Below are 18,507 nucleotides of genomic sequence, written 5' to 3'. Positions count from 1 at the left end.
ATCTGGAATGAGGGAGCCCCATATGTAGCACCTGGTAGCCGCCAGTATTCAACCGGGCTACCTCCACCAGTGCTACCGCCAGGTAAAATTGGTCATTTCACTTATGTTTGGTAATGTTTAGTATGGTGGTATTATTTGGTCAATGTATATAGTAATACTGTATTATATGGTCATAGCATGATGGTAATATTTACCCTTTTGTAACAATATTTTTGGCAATATTGGTGCTGGCATGCTGAATTTTGTTACAGTATACTTTAGACCACATTCCCAATTTCATGGTATCTGTGTTGCTTCATTTATGTGTCTGTTTTTAGAATGAAAGAAAATGCACATCATCCAGTATTTTCCCCAGATGGATTTCATAATAAGCAGTGGAGTCCCTCAGCTTCAGCTTGGATTAGTTATGCAATGAATCCTTTTTGTTCATGAATTCTGTTTGTCGGTTCCTGAAAACAGCACAGACAAATGCAATATCTTAAAGGAAGTGTGAATTTAGCCATACATGAGTACAGTAGCTGCATTATTTCATAACTGTATGACTTGTATTAATATTATTATGTTGAGTTGCATCAGCAGATAAAATTATGTTACAGCTATGTTGTTTTTGAAGTGTGTGTCTATATATTGTAGGGTGTTGCTGGGTTTCATCTCTCTGGGTGGCACATGGATCCACACACTCATAGGGTTTTTATATCAAAACAGCATAAAGTTTATTGTCCATCATAAACTTTACAGCTGCGAAATGTGAAAACAGCCTTCCTCCAGTACAAGGGAATAACATAGAGTTCTTACTTCAGGCACAATAAAACAAGGCAAATGTAGCAGCCTCACCAATCGATATTTCAGGCAGTAGCAGCTCCAGCAGGATAAATGTGTTCACCAGACAAACACAATGGTATTCAGCTCCAGCGCAAACTCCACTCTGCTGAGCTAATCCTGCTGCTGTAATTAGGCCTGTAAGCCCTGGGCTGGATTATGGGAACAACCTTTTCCACTTAGACTCTTTTGCTTGCTTCTAAATCCCAAACCCCAAATCAAGTCAGATAAAAACTCTCAGTAATGTAGTGCTACTAGTACAGACTTTACATTACAGAGGACAACCACCTCAGTGACACATATCTGTCATCCAGAACCTTACCTCCTGCTTTCTTACAATATAAATATATATACAGTGGGGAAAAAAGTATTTAGCCAGCCACCAATTGTACAAGTTCTCCCACTTGATGATGAGAGAGTCCTGTAATTGACATCATAGGAAGACCACAACTATGAGAGTCAAAATGAGAAAACAAATCCAGAAAATCACCTTGTCTGATTTTGCAAGATTTATTTAGCAAATTATGGTGGCAAATAAGTATTTGATCACCTAAAAACATGCAAAATTTCTGGCTCTCACAGACCTGTAACTTCTTCTTTAAAGGGAACCTGTCACCCCGTTTTTTCAGTAGGCGCTCTTTTTCTACAGCTGCGCAGTGCATTCGGCACTTGCGCATGCGAGAAGCACTACGCCACCAACGGGAACATAAGCAAGATGTGGGGGAGAAACAGCGCTGTGACCACGCCCATCTGACCTGACCAGCCTGATTGACAGGCGAAAAAGGCCACTTTTGTAAGGTATTTCGGCAGCATAGGTAGGGAATCAGGGGGCAAAAAATACCCTATTGTAAAGCACAGCTCAGGCCCTATTTAACGGTATTTTTATCTCCTACTGAAAAAACAGGGTGACAGGTTCCCTTTAAGAGGCTCCTCTGTCTTCCACTCATTGCCTGTAGAAATGGCACCTGTTTGAACTTGTTATTAGTATAAAAGACACCTGTCCACAACCTCAAATAGTCACACTCCAAACTCCACTATGGTGAAGACCAAAGAGCTGCTGAAGGACACCAGAAACAAAATTGTAGCCCTGCACCAGGCTGGGAAGACTGAATCTGCAATAGGCAAGCAGCTTGGTGTGATAAAATCAACTGTCGGAGCAATAATAAGAAAATGGAAGACATACAAAACCACTAATAATTTCCCTCGATCTGGGGATCCATGCAAGATCTCACCCCGTGGGGTAAAAATGATCAAAAGAATGGTGAGCAAAAGTCCCAGAACTACACAGGGGACCTAGTGAATGACCTGCATAGCGCTGGGACCACTGTAACAAAGGATACCATCAGTAGCACACTATGCCACCAGCCAGTACATGTCCGGGCCCATCTAAAGTTTGCTAAAGTGCATTTGGATTATCCAGAAGAGTATAGGGAGGATGTCATATGGTCTCATGAAACCAAAGTAGAACTGTTTGGTAGAAACAAAACTCGTCATGTTTGGAGGAGACAATGCTGAGTTGCATCAAAAGAACACCATACCTACTGTGAAGCATGGGGATGACAACATCATTCTTTGGGGCTGTTTCTCTGCAAAGGGACCAAGACGACTGATCCATGTACGTACATGAAAGAATGAATGGGGGTATGTATTGTGAGATTTTGAGTGCAAACCTCCTTCCATCAGCAAGGGCATTGAAGATGAAACGTGAATGGGTCTTTCAGCATGATAATGATCCCTAGCACACCGCTAGGGCAATGAAGAAGTGATTCGTAAGAAGCATATGAAGGTCCTGGAGTGGCCTAGCCAGTCTCCAGATCTCAACCCCATAGAAAACCTTTGGAGGGAGTTGAAAGTCTGTGTTGCCCAGCGACAGGCCCAAAACATCACTGCTCTAGAGGAGATCTGCATGGAGGAATGGGCCAACATACCACCAACAGTGTGTGCCAACCTTGTGAAGACTTACAGAAAACGTTTGACCTCTGTCATTGCCAACAAAGGATATACAACAAAATATTGAGATGAACTTTTGTTAACGGCCAAATACATATTTTCCACCATAGTTTTCAAAATAAATCTTGCAAAATCAGTCAAGGTGATTTTGTGGATTTGTTTTCTCATTTTAACTCTCATAGTTGTGGTCTACCTATGATGTCAATTAAAGACCTCGCTAATTTTTTTAAGCGGAAGAACTTGCATAATTGATGGCTGACTAAATACTTTTTTCCCCACTGTACAGAGAGATGTATATATATATATATATATATATATATATATGTGTATATATATATATATATATATATACACTATATATACATATGTCAATTTTTAAATTTCAAAACCAAAGCGGAAAAGTCATGATGGAATTGTCGGACTTGCAACATTATTAACATGCATTTAAAAGGATTTGTGGGCATTAAGTAATACATATTAACTTAAAGAATATAAGTATTGTACTTCCTATTACTCTCTGTGAGTCTGTGGGACAGTCTGTACCAATCTTGCCAATTTACTACACAGAATTTGCTAAGTGTCTTCGGCCTGCTAGAATAATAGGTTCGAGTGCCCGCCGCTGCATGTTTCTTGGCTGTTTGACAGCTGTAACACATGCAGGTATTGCCTAATAAACAGGCAATCCTTGCATGTTTTGCAGCTATCGAACAGCCATGAGACATGCAGCCATGGGGACTCGAACATATTATTCGAGCAGGCCGAAGACACTAAGTTAGTACAAGAGCGTGCTAGAATAACACGCTATTCGAGCACACTAGCTCATCACTGCTGCCGACCCATCAGCTAAGCAAACCATGCTCGCGATCAGCATACAAATAATTGACAGAGGAATCCTTTGAAAATAATTACACTAATCGCGTCAGTTTGTTCTGGATTCCCAGTATGAAATCATCTGTTACCATTGTGACTGCAATCCTGCATTGATTCATTGTTCTAATATATAGAAGCTGCTAACAGTGAAATGAAATGGAAGAAAGATTTATCTATATTGAACCATGAAATGCATCACGCATTTTAATTTTGTCACAGAACTGATGGTCCTAGTGTTTATTCGTTCTCTCATCCACTTTCTTTTCATTAGTCTATAGGTTTTTGTTAAACACTCTTGGCCAATTCTCTGATGAGGGGAGTCCTTAAAAGACTCTGACTTTGCAGTAGCAAAAGGTACAAGACTAAGAAGCAACCAATTAGGACTGCCTCTATGGTACCTACTACATAGTGTGGAGTAATAGATCTTTACAAAGGGGTACTTCATATTTAGAATGTATGCAATACTTTACAGAGCACTTCCGCGTATAACAGAATGTAAAATCATCAATGACTAGAGCTCCAAAATTTCAAGCTACACTTTTCTTTTTAATAGATGTTCTAACAAAGAAAAATAGCTTTTTAAACTGCTACACTGCTCAAAAAAATAAAGGGAACACTTAAACAACAGAATATAACTCCAAGTAAATCAAACTTCTGTGAAATCAAACTGTCCACTTAGGAAGCAACACTGTTTGACAATCAATTTCACATGCTGTTGTGCAAATGGAATAGACAACAGATGGAAATTATTGGCAATTATCAAGACACACTCAATAAAGGAGTGGTTCTGCAGGTGGGGACCGCAGACCACATTTCAGTACCAATGCTTACTGGCTGATGTTTTAGAAACCTTTGAATGTAGGTTGTGCTTTCACACTCGTGGTAGCATGAGCTGGACTCTACAACCCAGACAAGTGGCTCAGGTAGTGCAGCTCATCCAGGATGGCATATCAATGCGAGCTGTGGCGCTACCTCAGCCTTTGTGCAAGGAGGAACAGGAGGAGCACTGCCAGAGCCCTGCAAAATGACCTCCAGCAGGCCACAAATGTGCATGTGTCTGCACAAACGGTTAGAAACTGACTCCATGAGGATGGTCTGAGTGCCGATGTCCACAGATGGGGGTTGTGCTCACAGCCCAACACCATGCAGAACGCTTGGCATTTGCCACAGAACACCAGAATTGGCAAATTCGCCACTGGCACACTGTGCTCTTCACAGATGAAAGCAGGTTCACACTGAGCACGTGTGACAGACGTGACAGAGTCTGGAGACGCCGTTGAGAGTGATCTGCTGCCTGTAACATCCTTCAGCATGACCAATTTGGCAGTGGGTCAGTAATGGTGTGGGGTGGCATTTCTTTGGAGGGCTGCACAGCCCTCCCTGTGCTCACCAGAGGTAGCCTGACTGCCATTAGGTACCAAGATGAGATCCTCAGACCCTTGTGAGACCATATGCTGGTGCTGTTGGCCCTGGATTCCTCCTAATGCAGGACAATGCCAGACCTCATGTGGCTCGAGTGTGTCAGCAGTTCCTGCAAGATGAAGGCATTGAAGCTCTGGACTGGCCCACCCGTTACCCAGACCTGAATCCGATTGAACACATCTGGGACATCATGTTTCGCACCATCCACCAACGTCACGTTGCACCACAGACTGTCCAGGAGTTGACGGATGCTTTAGTCCACATCTAGGAGGAGATCCCTCAGGAGACTACCCGCCGCCTCATCAGGAGCATGCCCAGGTGCTGTAGGGAGGTCATACAGGCATGTGGAGGCCACAGACACTACTGAGCATCATTTCCTTGTCTTGAGGCATTTCCACTGAAGTTGGATCAGCCTGTAACTTCATTTTCCACTTTGATTTTGAGCATCATTCCAACTTCAGACCTCCGTGGGATATTAGTTGTGATTTACATTAATAATTTTTAGGTTTTATTGTTCTAAACACATTTCACTATGTAATGAATAAAGATTTACAACTGGAATATTTCATTCAGTGATATCTAGGATGTGGGATTTTAGTGTTCCCTTTATTTTTTTGAGCAGTGTATATTAATTATTACACAGCAATCCTTATCTACTCAATGTAATTGTAATCTGTTGGCATGTACAAAGCAGCAGGTAAATACAGTCTTTACAAGATTAAGAATATAAAAATGTTAATGTCCGAAGATTGCACAAGAGCAAAATAGCCCACTATTTGTTAATTTTGTTATATTGATATATTTTTAGACAACCTCATTAATAATTGGAGAAGCATGCCATTTGCGGAAAATGTGAATAATGCATACGTTTGCCCATGTAAACTATGTTATTTTCTTTGACTTCTAAAAGTAATAAATGTTTTCCATTTACAAAGCCAATGAATCAAGTTACTTAGAACCCATTTTCTACCAATGTCCTTTTTTTGGGACGCCTAATCTTTTGCTTCTAGCAACTAAGATTTTATAATTTTTATAATTAGGTCCAATTTTTTTGTGTTGTGTTTGTAAAATGAATGTTTTCAAAATAGGAAATCATGTCATTGTCATTTTTAATTGAATATTGGGACGCTCTCTTTTGAAAAATCCGTAAAATGAAAATTTCTAATTTGGCAAGTAATGGGTTAAAGGGATTACCCCACTTGTAAACATTTTGTAAAAACGGCTGCTAATATTGTAAACTAACATAATCTTCAGTAGTCACATACTCTCTCCCCCAGTGATCAAGTGCTGCAGCGATTCCGTAGTTACTGCGGTCACATGCCATACTACTCGCATCACCACCCGGCGATATGAGATATAATGTCTATAGGTCATTGATTTATTGTAGCATTCGCATGCCGTCTCATTTAAATAAAGTCTGGAAAGTTGCATTAGGGTCTGTGCTGAATCACGGGGGAGAGAAGGTAAGTACAAACTTAGATGATTTTGTTATTTTACTCTTGTACCAGCAGGTTTTACAAAATTCTTACACATAGAATAACCAACCCTTTTAATCAATATTATTATAAAAAGACTAAATTAACATGCATTTAGCACTTTTCTAATGTATTTATAAAATGGATTCCAAAATCTCGCCAGATATTTCTAAAGTTTGCTATAGCTAGGATTCTAATCTGACCATAAATGAAATTTAATGATAATCATTATGCTTAGTTATAAAACACTTGGAATCAAATACTGAAAAATGTTCCATGGGCAAACAGTCAGGATGTTTTCCCAGAAACAAAAGTTCATATTAATTAATAGATATTGTAATGCTGTGATGTCTGTATAGTCTTCTGCTTCCTCCCCTGACCAGGAGCTGTGGTATGATCAGACCATGTTCCTGTACGGTCAGACACAGCCATTACACAGTACACAGCAGGGGCACATTTATAAGATTATCTCAGCAAAGGAACATTTTATTTAAACACATCCAATTGTGAAATGTATTATTATTCCAAGATCTATTGCTTAAAATGACTTTTGTTTGTGGGAAAACCCCTCTTGTCCAACATGAGTATCTGGCCTCACAAATGCTATTGTGGATAAATGAACAAAAATCCTCACTGACACATACCGAAATCTTGTAGAAAGTCTTACAAGAACAGTGGAACTGTTTTAACTCCAGTAGGGAGACCAACTCCATTTTATTGCCTATGGATTTAGAATGGGATGTAATAAAAACTTCTGTGAGTGTAATATGCAGGTGTCCCAATAATTTTGGTCATATACAATACAGTGGGAAAAATAAGTATTTGACACACTGCTGATTTTGGAAGTTTTCCCACCTATAAAGAATGGAAGGGTCTGCAATTATTATCGTAGGTGCACTTCAACTGTGAGAAACACAATCTTTTAAAAATTCCAGGAAATCAGATTGTAGGATTTTTCAATAATTAATATGCATTTTATTGCATGAAATAAGTATTTGATATAATAGAAAAACAGAACTTAATATTTGGTACAGAAACCTTTGTTTGCAATTACAAAGGTCAGACGGTTCCTGTAGTTCTTGACCAAGTTTGCACACACTGCAGCAGGGATCTTGGCCCACCCCTCCATACAGATCTTCCCCAGATCTTTCAGGTTTCTGGGCTGTCGCTGAGCAACATGGAGTTTCAGCTCCCTTCAAAGATTTTCTACTGGCTTCTGATCTGGAGACTGGCTAGGCCACTCCAGGACCTTGAAATGCTTTTTACGGAGCCAATCCTTAGTTGCTCTGGTTGCGTGTTTCTGGTCATTGTCATGCTGGAACACACAGCGACGACCCATCTTCAATGCTCTGAGGGAAGGAAGTTGTTGGCCAAAATCTTGCGATACATGACTGCATCCACCAATACATATCAATACAGGGCAGTTGTCCTGTCCTCTTTGCAGAAAAGCACCCCCAAGTATGATGTTTCCCCCACCATGTTTCATGGTTGGGGGCGGTGTTCTTGGGATTGTACTCATTTTCCTTCTTCCTCCAAACACAGTAAGTGAAGTTGATACCAAAAAGTTCTATTTTGGTCTCATCTGACCACATGAGCTTCTCCCATGCCTCCTCTGGATCATCCAGATGGTCATTAACCAACTTCAAATGGGCCAGGACGTGTGCTGGCATCAGCAGGGGGACTTTGCGTGCCCTGCAGGATTTTAATTCATGATGGCGTAGTGTGCTAGTAATGGTTATGTTTGAGACTGTGGTCCCAGCTCTTTTTAGGTCATTGACCAGGTCCTCTCATATGGCTCTGGGGTGATTTTTGACCTTTCTCAAAATAACCTTACCCCATGAACCAAGGCCTTGTATGTAGCCCCAGACCGAGGTAGAGTGACAGTCATCTTGTGTTTCTTCCATTATCTAATAATTGTGCCTACAGTTGTTGTCTTCTCACAAAGCTGCTTGCCTATTGTCATATAGCTATTGTCCTATAGCTCATCCCAGCTTTGTGCAGGTCCACAATTTTGTTCCTGGTGCCCTTAAACAGCTCTTTGGTCTTGGCAATGGTAGAGAGATTGTAGTGTGATTGAGTATGTGGATAGGTGTCTTTTATACATTTAACAAGATCAAACAGGTGCAATTAATACAGATAATGAGTGCAGAGTAGGAGGGCTTCTTAAAGAAAAGCTAACAGGTCTGTGAGAGCCAGAATTCTTGCTGGCTGGTAGGTGAGCAAATATTTATTTCATGCAATAAAATGCAATGTATTTAAAAATCATACAATGCAATTTTTCTGGTTTTTATTTGTAGATTCTGTCTCTCACAGTTGAAGTGAACCTACGTTAAAAATTACAGACCTCTCCATTCTTTGTAGGTGGCACAATTTGCAAAATCGGCAATGTATCAAATACTTATTTTCCTCACTGTAGTGTATCTACTTCCAGCACCGGTTTAGGAGCTACATACTTAAAAAGAGGCAAACATAAAATTGTATTGATTGTGAGGTAACTAAGAGTGTACTTATATCTACATTTCCCCATGTTGCCATTGAAGTTCAAATGTCCTTTCTGTAAACAGAAATTTACTTTCAGAGATTATGCAGCGTCTTAATGTTCATTCTTCTATCACCTTAAATTAAAAGCCATAAGGTGAAACAAAGACAGTGATCTTTGAAACATGCTTTGCTTGAAACATGCGATCTAAGTACTCAGACATGTCCACATCCACTTCTATAGTCTGGGGTCCTTGAAGGCTTTGAACAAGTATTAGTTCTCCTGTCTGTCGATCTGATCTTTGCATGACAAAGTTCCCTCTGCTATTTCCTCCCACTATTCCAAATCTCAGGCTGTCTGGGCCCGGTCTTCCTGGTGCTGACGCTGTTGCCATACGAAAAAGTGAGACTGGTGTAGGAATATTTGAAGGTAAGGAGAGGTAATGGAAGGAGATGGTCTTTGGTGCATAATGACAGGACCGGCTGTCCATTGGACAAGGATTGCGTTCACATTGACTGTAAAGGATAAATAAAGCATTATTAAAATAATTGCATCCAAAATTATCAAAAATATTTGAAGGGAATCTGTCACCCCAAAAACCGTATATGAGCTAACGCCACTGACATCAAGGGCTTATCTACAGCATTCTGTATAGCTGTAGATAAGCCCCCGATGTAACCTGAAAGGTAAGAAAAACAGGTTATATTATACTCACCCAGGGGCGGTCCCGCTGTGGTCCGGGTCCGATGGGCGTCACGGTCCGTGTCCGGCGCCTCTAGCTTCATACGATGACGTCCTCTTTTTGTCTTCCTGCCGCGGCTCTGGCACAGGCGTACTTTGTCTGCCCTGTTGAGGGCAGCATAAAATACTGCTGTGCGCAGGTGCCGGGCCTCTCTGACCTTTGCAAGCGCCAGCGCACAGCAGTACTTTGCCGTAAACAGGGCAAAGTACTCCTGTGCCGGAGCCGCGGCAGGAAGACAAGAAGAGGACGTCATCGTATGAAGATGGGAGGCGCTGAACGCAGACCATGACGGCCATCGGACCAGACCGCACCGGGAACGCACTTGGGTGAGTATAATATAACCTGTTTTTCTTACCTTTCAGGTTACATCGGGGGATTATCTACAGAATCTTGAGATGACAGATTCCCTTTAACTGAGACTATGTTCATATTAGGACAATGTTCTGTGCTGACATTTGCATTTTCCAAACACACTATATAAGATATGCCACATGCCACTCGGCATGTCTATTCACTGCTATGAGGCATATTGTACTCCACTGAATTCATTTTTGGCACTGGCCATCTGATTTTGTGGGAAAAAAGCATGGCAGGCTACTACAGTATTTTTTCCTCTAAATGTGGATTTTTTAAAATAAAAAATAAACTGTGAAGTAAATGAAGTTTCCCGAAAAAATGAAAAAATAAAGTTTTAGATCGTAAACATGTTGCATCTGACTGTAAATAGTCTTAGGCATTATCTACAGTGTTTCAGGGCAACCTTGGAATCTTTTTCTTTATCAAGTCCCAGTAATTAATATTAAGACATCCAACAATTAGATTTTTCTCTAAACAGTCACCCTCCAAATATGTGAATATTCAACATATAAAAAGGAACTGTCAGATGTCTTGGCAAATCACTTTTAGTAATTGCTTTATTTACCATAAAGTGACAATTTCAGGGAATTATTTCTTAGAGATATGCTTTCTGTTTTTCTATTATTTCTCAAGGAAATATAAGAAAAAATGACAACTGGCTGTTACTATTCACCAGGTAGCACACGCCAATATTATTCAATGAGTATTACTCAATATTATTCATAGTGAGTTATTAAACACTATATTGACAAAGGATGCATTTATATATTTACAGGAAAAATAAGAAACTTTTCATAAAAGATGTTTAAATTATTATTTTATGACTATTGCAAATAAGTATTTAAACAGATTTGTGAGGCAAATAGTTTTTGTTTGCTTGTTTTTTTTTCAATCTCCAGGAATACTTACTTGCCAAAGGTTACTAACTGGCACTATATGAGTTGTTGTAACCATGGATACCTAAGCTACCGCAATGTCCTACACATGGGGTAAGTGACATCGTCAATCCGAAGAACTGTACTACATTTCTATTTGGAAAAATTTGCTAATATTCTTATTATTATACCTAGTACTGTCATGGTGGTAGCTTGAATACCTCTTCAGCGCCCCTCTACTCACCATGTGGTTTCTCCCTGCACAGGCCCTTCTGCTAATCTACCTCATGCTGCACTGCTGCATCTGCTTGTGACATTCATTTAACCTTAGGGGGCGTAGCAGGTCTCTGCAGAAATGTAACTCTGCTAAGTCCTGCAGAGATTAGGTTTCCTGGCCTATCACATGCTGGTAGGACCTTTATTAGGAAACTCCATTTAACACCCGCCTGTTTTGGTTTTACCTTCCTGTGCCATGTACCCGTGCCTCTGATCCTCCGGTCAGCTTCTGCAGTCCCGAGGACTTCCCTGGAGTGGTACCTGGCGACTACCTGCAGCCCAACCTAACCTCACCACCATAGGCTCTAGTGAAAACCAGGCAGTCACGCTCCTCCTCGGTAAGCCTGGCCCATGGCGCAGTGGGTCCCCACGCACCAGCATTACAACTACATATTGGGATAGGATCTTGGAGATGGGAATAGCCCTGTAAGGCAAGCTGACAGGCCTTGGTAAATTCTCCAGATCTATCAGCAAGTGCCAATAGCAATATTCTCCTACACAGAGCAGAGGACAAATGTGTACAATTCCGCAGGTATTGGATAGTCTAAACAAAATGTAGCATGATTGTCACCACCAAAAATACATATTAAATGGGCAACAAGGTTTTGTAGGGGACTTAGACCTATAACAACCATAGTAGCATTGAACATGTTCCTGGAACAGTGAGAAAATAACTTTTAATTCATATGCAAATGAGGAGACTGTGGTGCACCCTTGGCATGGCCAAGACTGTAGGACAGGGGTGGGAAACCTCAGGCCCCAGGGCCATTTACGGCCCTCGATGACCTTTTATCAGGCCCCCGAGCAGATTCTCATAGACCGCATTCTTGGGCAGGGAGGTGTATTTTGATTACAACCAGCTCTTTAATTTCTTCTTGCTCTGTTAGCACACAAATGCAGTGTTCACTACTGAACACTGAAGGGCATGTAATGAAAGATTACATCCTGAAACCAGTGCCAGAGTCAGGATGCACTTTTGTGGGCGGAGTTTGCACAGCTCCCGAAGGATGGTATAAATATCCAAATGGCCCTTGGTAGAAAAATGATTCCCCACCCCTGCTATAGGACATTGTTATACCTCTGTAACACCCCAGGTAACCAGTTGTTACAGTGATGTTACCTTCCTTTCGGGGAGGGTGAAAACATGCGTGGAGGCAAAGAGGATTCTCTTTACCAGGTAAGCGCACACACATGCAACACATTTTGAATCCAGGCCAGGAGGGGGAGCTCAGGACCTGGATTCAGGTGGAGCTTCCCCAAGTTTAAGTGTCCTGGTTTGGAGGAGGTGTAGTTAGTTGCTCCAGGGAGACCAAAGAGAGCAGTCAGAGAGAGACTGAGACAGAAGGAAGTCTGTGAGGCAGACAGTGGAGTCGTGCAGCCAGGACTGAGCTGCGGCTCCTGGGAAAGACGAAAACCTGAAGGGTTGTTGTATGCAGTGGAGCATTGAGGAAAGGAGCACAGGAGTGGAAAAAGGGCTCAGAGGGGAACTGTGACGGGCACCCTCAGAGCCGAAGTGCAGAAACCAGGTACCGGGAGCAAGAGGATTTTGTGGGACTCTAAGACACATAGCAGAAATGGAGGGCATTAAACTAAACGTTAACTGCCCACACTAAGCCTGAGGTACAGCAGTACTCTAAGAGCCCGGGTCGTGGTAGAGACCCTATAAAAAGGCTCAAACTGCCTACCGTGCAGGCAACTGTCCCAGGACAGGAGAGAGAATACCTTGCCAGCAAGCTACATGCAGCAGGGGCCTTGCCATCTTAGCGCAAGTAGGAAAGGCTTATGGATCTCACATGGGAGAGGGATCACCTTTGCCTCCAAGCCGGCCGGACCACATCACCATCCATGCCTGGTACCCTGGACTGTGGACTACTACCATCAGTGAACCAGGTAAAGACTTTACCACTTGTGTCCTCCACTTATTTGTCGGCATACACCATCCCTGCCACACTCCTTGGGAGCCCTGGGGACCCCACTTCACCTGTGGGAAGCATCACCAACCAGCCACCATACCATTACCCCAGAGGACCTCTTTAAGCGGCGTTGGTCCCTACTGACCGAAAACCACAGGTGGCATCACAAATAGACTTTAATATCAAATTCCCTAAAAGACCGTTCCCCCTTTAATTGGGTGCCCAGGGCCACGGACCGGGTCGCAGCCCCCGTGACATCCCCTTTAAGACCGGACCCGGTACTGAGTACCCCACTGCCCTGGTGGGCGACTCACCTCCACATATGCATATTGGGGGCCATTCCCCCTCTTCTTATTGACAATGCTCGCACTATTTGATTACTGCTGGTGTATGTGTGTGTCAGAGAGCATTCTCCTCACTGTCTTCTTTCTTCTGATGCAGCTCGCTGCACTTCTGGGTGTATAAGAGTAGCAAGATTGTCAGAAGAAAGGAGACGCAGGAAAATGAGCGAAGCAACTGCATGCATGCTCAGCTGTACATATGTGGCAGCATTCAGACAGTTTTTGCTATGGGAGTCAAGCACTGACAATTAGAAGCGGGGGGTGAAGGCCCCAATATGCAAATGAGGAGGTATGACGGTGCACCACACTCTTGGCCGCGCCATGGGTGCACCGAAGCTTTCTCATTTGAATATGAATTAAAAGCTATTGTCTCAGGCACTGTAGCAGTACCAGGTACTGTGCTAGTTTGGTTGTTATAGGGGCTAAGTCCCAACAACACTATAAAGTCCATTTAAAATGCATTTTGGGGTTACAGACTCCCTTTAAGCCAACTTCAAAACTGCCGGACAGGTCTCCATTTTCAAGGAGTATTAATTCAATAGATTATCCTTCAGATAAAATAATGAAGATAATTGAAGGCTATAAATTCCAAAGGTTACTCGTTCTTTCAAGCATAAGATGAATAAATTGCATTGAACCTTATCTTCTGCAACAGTATCTAGGAAGTGAGAGTAACTCTCTAGTCTGAATGCAATCTGTGGTTACATGTGAGGTTATACATTTCAACTTTATAGTATTTTATGATTCATGAGGGTAGAGTAACTGACATTCAACTCAACCATGTTAAGGATTCTCTACTTACATGGGTGATGTCTTCACATAGCTGATATTCCCAATGGGTTTTGGACACTCAGGGAGGAGACACTGAAAACCACCCGCAGTGTTTATGCACATGGAGTGTTTTGTGCAGTTGTGTAATCCTAATGTACATTCATCTACATCTGAAAATGAAACAGACAATAATGTAGGGTGAAATTTAGTGTAACAAGCAGATCACTACTAGGAAAACATTAGGATCTTTTAACCCCTTTCTGACCTCGGACGAGATAGTACGTCCGACGTCAGAAGCACCGCTTTGATGTGAGCTCCGGCGGTGAGCCAGCATCAAAGCCGGGACATGTCAGCTGTTTTGAACAGCTAACATGCTAACATGTGCCCTCAATAGCGGCGGGTGAAATCACGATTCACCCGCCGCTATTACCTAGTTAAATGCCGCTGTAAAATGCTGACAGCGGCATTTAACTACAGCTTCCAGCCACGCGGCCGGAAATGCGCACATCGCCGACCCCCGTCACATGATCGGGGGTCAGCGATGCTTCTGCATTGTAACCATAGAGGTCCTTGAGACCCGCAAGCTTTGAGCACCACCCTGTGGTCGGTGCTCATAGCACACCTGCATTTCTGCTGCATAGCAGCGATCTGATGATCGCTGCTATGTAGCAGAGCTGATCCAGTTGTGCCAGCTTCTAGCCTCCCACGGAGGCTATTGAAACATGGCAAAAGTAAAAAAAAAAGTAAAAAACTGTGAAAAAAATTTAAAAAATATAAAAGTTTAAATCACCCCCCTCTCCCCCCATTCAAAATAAAACAATAAAAAAAAATCAAACCTACACATATTTGGTATCGCCGCATTCATAATCGCCCGATCTATCAATAAAAAAAGCATTAACCTGATCACTAAACGGCATAGCGAGAAAAAAATTTGAAACGCCAGAATTATGTTTTTTTGGTTGCAGCGACATTGCATTAAAATGTAATAACGGGCGATCAAAAGAACGTATCTGCGCAAAAGTGGTATCAATAAAAACGTCAGTTTGGAATGCAAAAAATAAGCCCTCAACCAACCCCAGATCCCGAAAAATGGGGAGGGTACAGGTATCGGCGGAAAATGGCGCAATTTTTTTTTTTTAGCAGAGTTTGGAATTTTTTTTCACCACTTAGATAAAAAATAACCTAGTCATGTTTAATGTCTATGAACTCGTAAAATGACCTGGAGAATCATAATATCAGTTCAGTTTTAGCATTTAGTGAACCTAGCAAAAAAGCCAAACAAAAAAGTGTGGGATTGCACTTTTTTGCAATTTCAACTCACTTGGAATTTTTTCTCGTTTTCTAGTACACGACAAGCTAAAACCAATGATGTCATTCAAAAGCACAACTCGTCCCGCAAAAAATAAGCCCTTCCATGGTCATATTGATGGAAAAATAAAAAAGTTATGGCTCTGGGAAGCAGGGAAGCGAAAAACAAACACGGAAAAACAGAAAATCCGAAGGTCATGAAGGGGTTAAAGAAAATTTCAGAAAGGGAGACATAGCATTAAAGGGGCTGTACAGACCACAGGAAGGCTAGACCGCTACAACAGTCAAGCTGACTGCGCTATGCTGTTTCTGTATCTCCCATAAAAATAAAACTCAAGAATTACAGAAAAAGCATAGCACAGTTTACCAGGTTGTTTCCGTTCCTCACATTTACTTCTATTTGAGTTACATAAAAGCATAGTGCAGACTGCTCTGCTGTCTCCATACTTCAGGTCCACTCTGGCCTGTGCATAGACACAGATATTTCTGTCTAAACCATGAATGGCTGAGTAGATGTAAGTATTCACTTTGACTTTAAATTCTTGCCACAACCAGATATTACATCTGATACCAAATGTGCAATATTCTGAGTTCTACTTTATTGCTCTCTGTTTCTGTAACAGAGGAATAAGTTGCAAGTAATATCAGTAAGGAATACTATAGCCTGTTTATGCCATCTCTCACCTATATAATTTTCCAAATACAGTATATAACCGCAAACTTGTGCTGTAGAGGGGCTATGCTGAGCAGACAACAGATGGAGCTGCGTTGTAAACTACATTGTATAAACTCTCTGGTTATGTTTTTCCTCCGATCGTCTGTGTTGTGATGATGCAGATAATGGTTGCTGTATGTCCTAAGTAACCCAGTTCATTCTCGTACAATGTCTGAGTGCTGTATGTTTCTGCTAAAAGCTGAAATCTGAAATTTGACGCAGGCGATGGAAGTATTCTGAGCTGCTGGAGAAATGACAAGCCATGATGGAATATGAAATGTTTATTGTCAACATGTTTCAAAGTCACTTCAACTCCTTTTTCAGAACAGCTACAAATGACCCTCTGGCCCTTCCTACAGTGGTACCTGGTGTGTACCGGCAGCACAGTGTATCCTCACCATCAGAGGCCCTAGTGAAGACCCAGTAGACATGCCCCTAGTCATGTCTTCCGGGGTAAGTCCAGCTCATGGCGCAGTGGGTCCACACCCAACAGCGTTACACAAAGTCTTCTGTGCCATTATTTTGATTGTATCAAGTTATCGGGTTGCTGGTCTTTCCCTTCACCTTGTTTCTTTTATTCTTCTAACCATGATGTCCTTCTCCAGTGATTGCTCTCTTCATATGAAGTGTACAAACCAGGCAAGTCGTAGCTTGGTGATCCTTGTTTCCAGTGACATGTCTGGTTTATTTGTTTTAACATTGATTTTTTTTGCTCTTCTTGCTATCCATGGTATTGATACCATCCTTTTCTAGCACCAAATTTCTAAGGCGCCAACTGTTCTTCTGTCTTGTTTCTTTACCTTCCAGGTTTCGCATCCATATGGTACTACAGAAATACCAGACTACATATGAGCCATGTCTTTATTGTAAGTGAAATGTTCCCCAATTTGAAGTCCTTGTCTAGTGACTTCATTCTTGATTTACCCATAGCTATTCTAATATTGACTTCTGGTGTCGTCTCCGCATCTTCAGTTATCATCGATCTAAGTAGACTGAAGTCCTTTACAACTTGCAGTTCGTTGCCATCCATCTCAAATGTGTCACTATCTTACTGACAGTAGTCAATATCTTTGTCTTCTTTCAGTTGAGTAGCAGTCCCATGTTCAAGCTGTCCATCTTGACACTCCGAAATAAGTGTTTCATTCCATCTACGCTTATTGCTATCAATATTGTATCATCTGTGTATTTAAGATTGTTGATTTGTCCAGCAATTTTGATTCCTTCTTTTTTTCGGGCACTTCCTGAAAATAACTTCTGCATATTAATTGAAGGGAAATGGTAATAGAAGGCAGCCTTTTCTGCCGCCTCGCTCTACTTTGAACCATAGAATCATAGAATCATAGAATGATAGAGTTGTAAGCTTGCGAGCAGGGCCGTCAGTCCTATTGGTATCTATTTTGAACTGTGATTTTTGTTATGCTGTAATGTCTATTGTCTGTACAAATCCCCCTCTATAATTTGTAAAGCGCTGCGGAATATGTTGGTGCTATATAAATAAAATTATTATTATTATTAGTTGGAAGGGACCTCCTGGGTCATCTGGTCCAACCCCCTGCTCAAAGCATGAAACATCACCGTGTTCTATTCGGACTGTTGCTTTTTGGTTGATGTAAAGGTACCTAATTGAGGCTACATCATGTGATCACTATCCCTATGCAGGAGAGAGCCCACAAATCACTTTCTCCTTGCTTCTGACATTGCTTATCTCCCATGCTAACATGTTATTCTTTATTGCACACAAATCACTCTTTCCTGGGTGATGACATTGCTCTAGTAAAACTGTTTAGTGAGGTCAGAGAGTGATTTGTGTGCTTACTCCTGTGCGGAAGTAATAGCAGAGGAGGCAAGCAATATCAAAAGCAAGCAGAGAGTTATTTGTGTGTTTTTTCCTGCAAAGGGACAGTGACCAAATAGTGGAGGTTTATTTTTACATAGCACTGGCTCTGGGCAAGTGAGCACTGTCAATCAAAATAGAAAGAGTGGCAATAATCTACACATACAGTAAGAGTGGAATGGTGCACTGAGCTAATTAGCCACTTCAAGGGTGCACTAAATACCTTCAGTTGAATATTATAATAAAGTGTTTTTTTAGGGCACATAAAATAACAAAAAGAAAAAAAAGTGCTACTCCATCTCCTCTAAAGCTATGCAGCATTTTTGAAGTGTAAATTTGAGGTGATAAACTCCCTTTAAC

At 41.6% G+C, this 18,507-nt stretch overlaps 1 protein-coding gene across 1 annotated transcript in view; it reads right to left on the bottom strand.

Annotated features, from left to right (window-relative positions):
* Positions 1-4,077: 4,077 nt before the first annotated feature.
* Positions 4,078-18,507, bottom strand: part of FBLN7 (fibulin 7) — a 335,652-nt gene continuing 321,222 nt past the window's right edge. The window contains exons 7-8 of the mRNA XM_069769216.1: positions 14,322-14,460; positions 4,078-9,530 (exon numbers count right to left, since the gene is read on the bottom strand). Of these exons, the coding sequence (XP_069625317.1) occupies positions 9,158-9,530; positions 14,322-14,460 (512 nt within the window). The 3' untranslated portion in view covers positions 4,078-9,157. The remainder of the gene's footprint in view (positions 9,531-14,321; positions 14,461-18,507) is intronic.

This window comes from Ranitomeya imitator, chromosome 5, assembly GCF_032444005.1.
Source record: "Ranitomeya imitator isolate aRanImi1 chromosome 5, aRanImi1.pri, whole genome shotgun sequence".
NCBI lineage: Eukaryota > Metazoa > Chordata > Amphibia > Anura > Dendrobatidae > Ranitomeya > Ranitomeya imitator.
The sequence above is the reverse complement of the archived record's forward strand: the minus strand, read 5'-3'. Positions and strand labels throughout refer to the sequence as shown.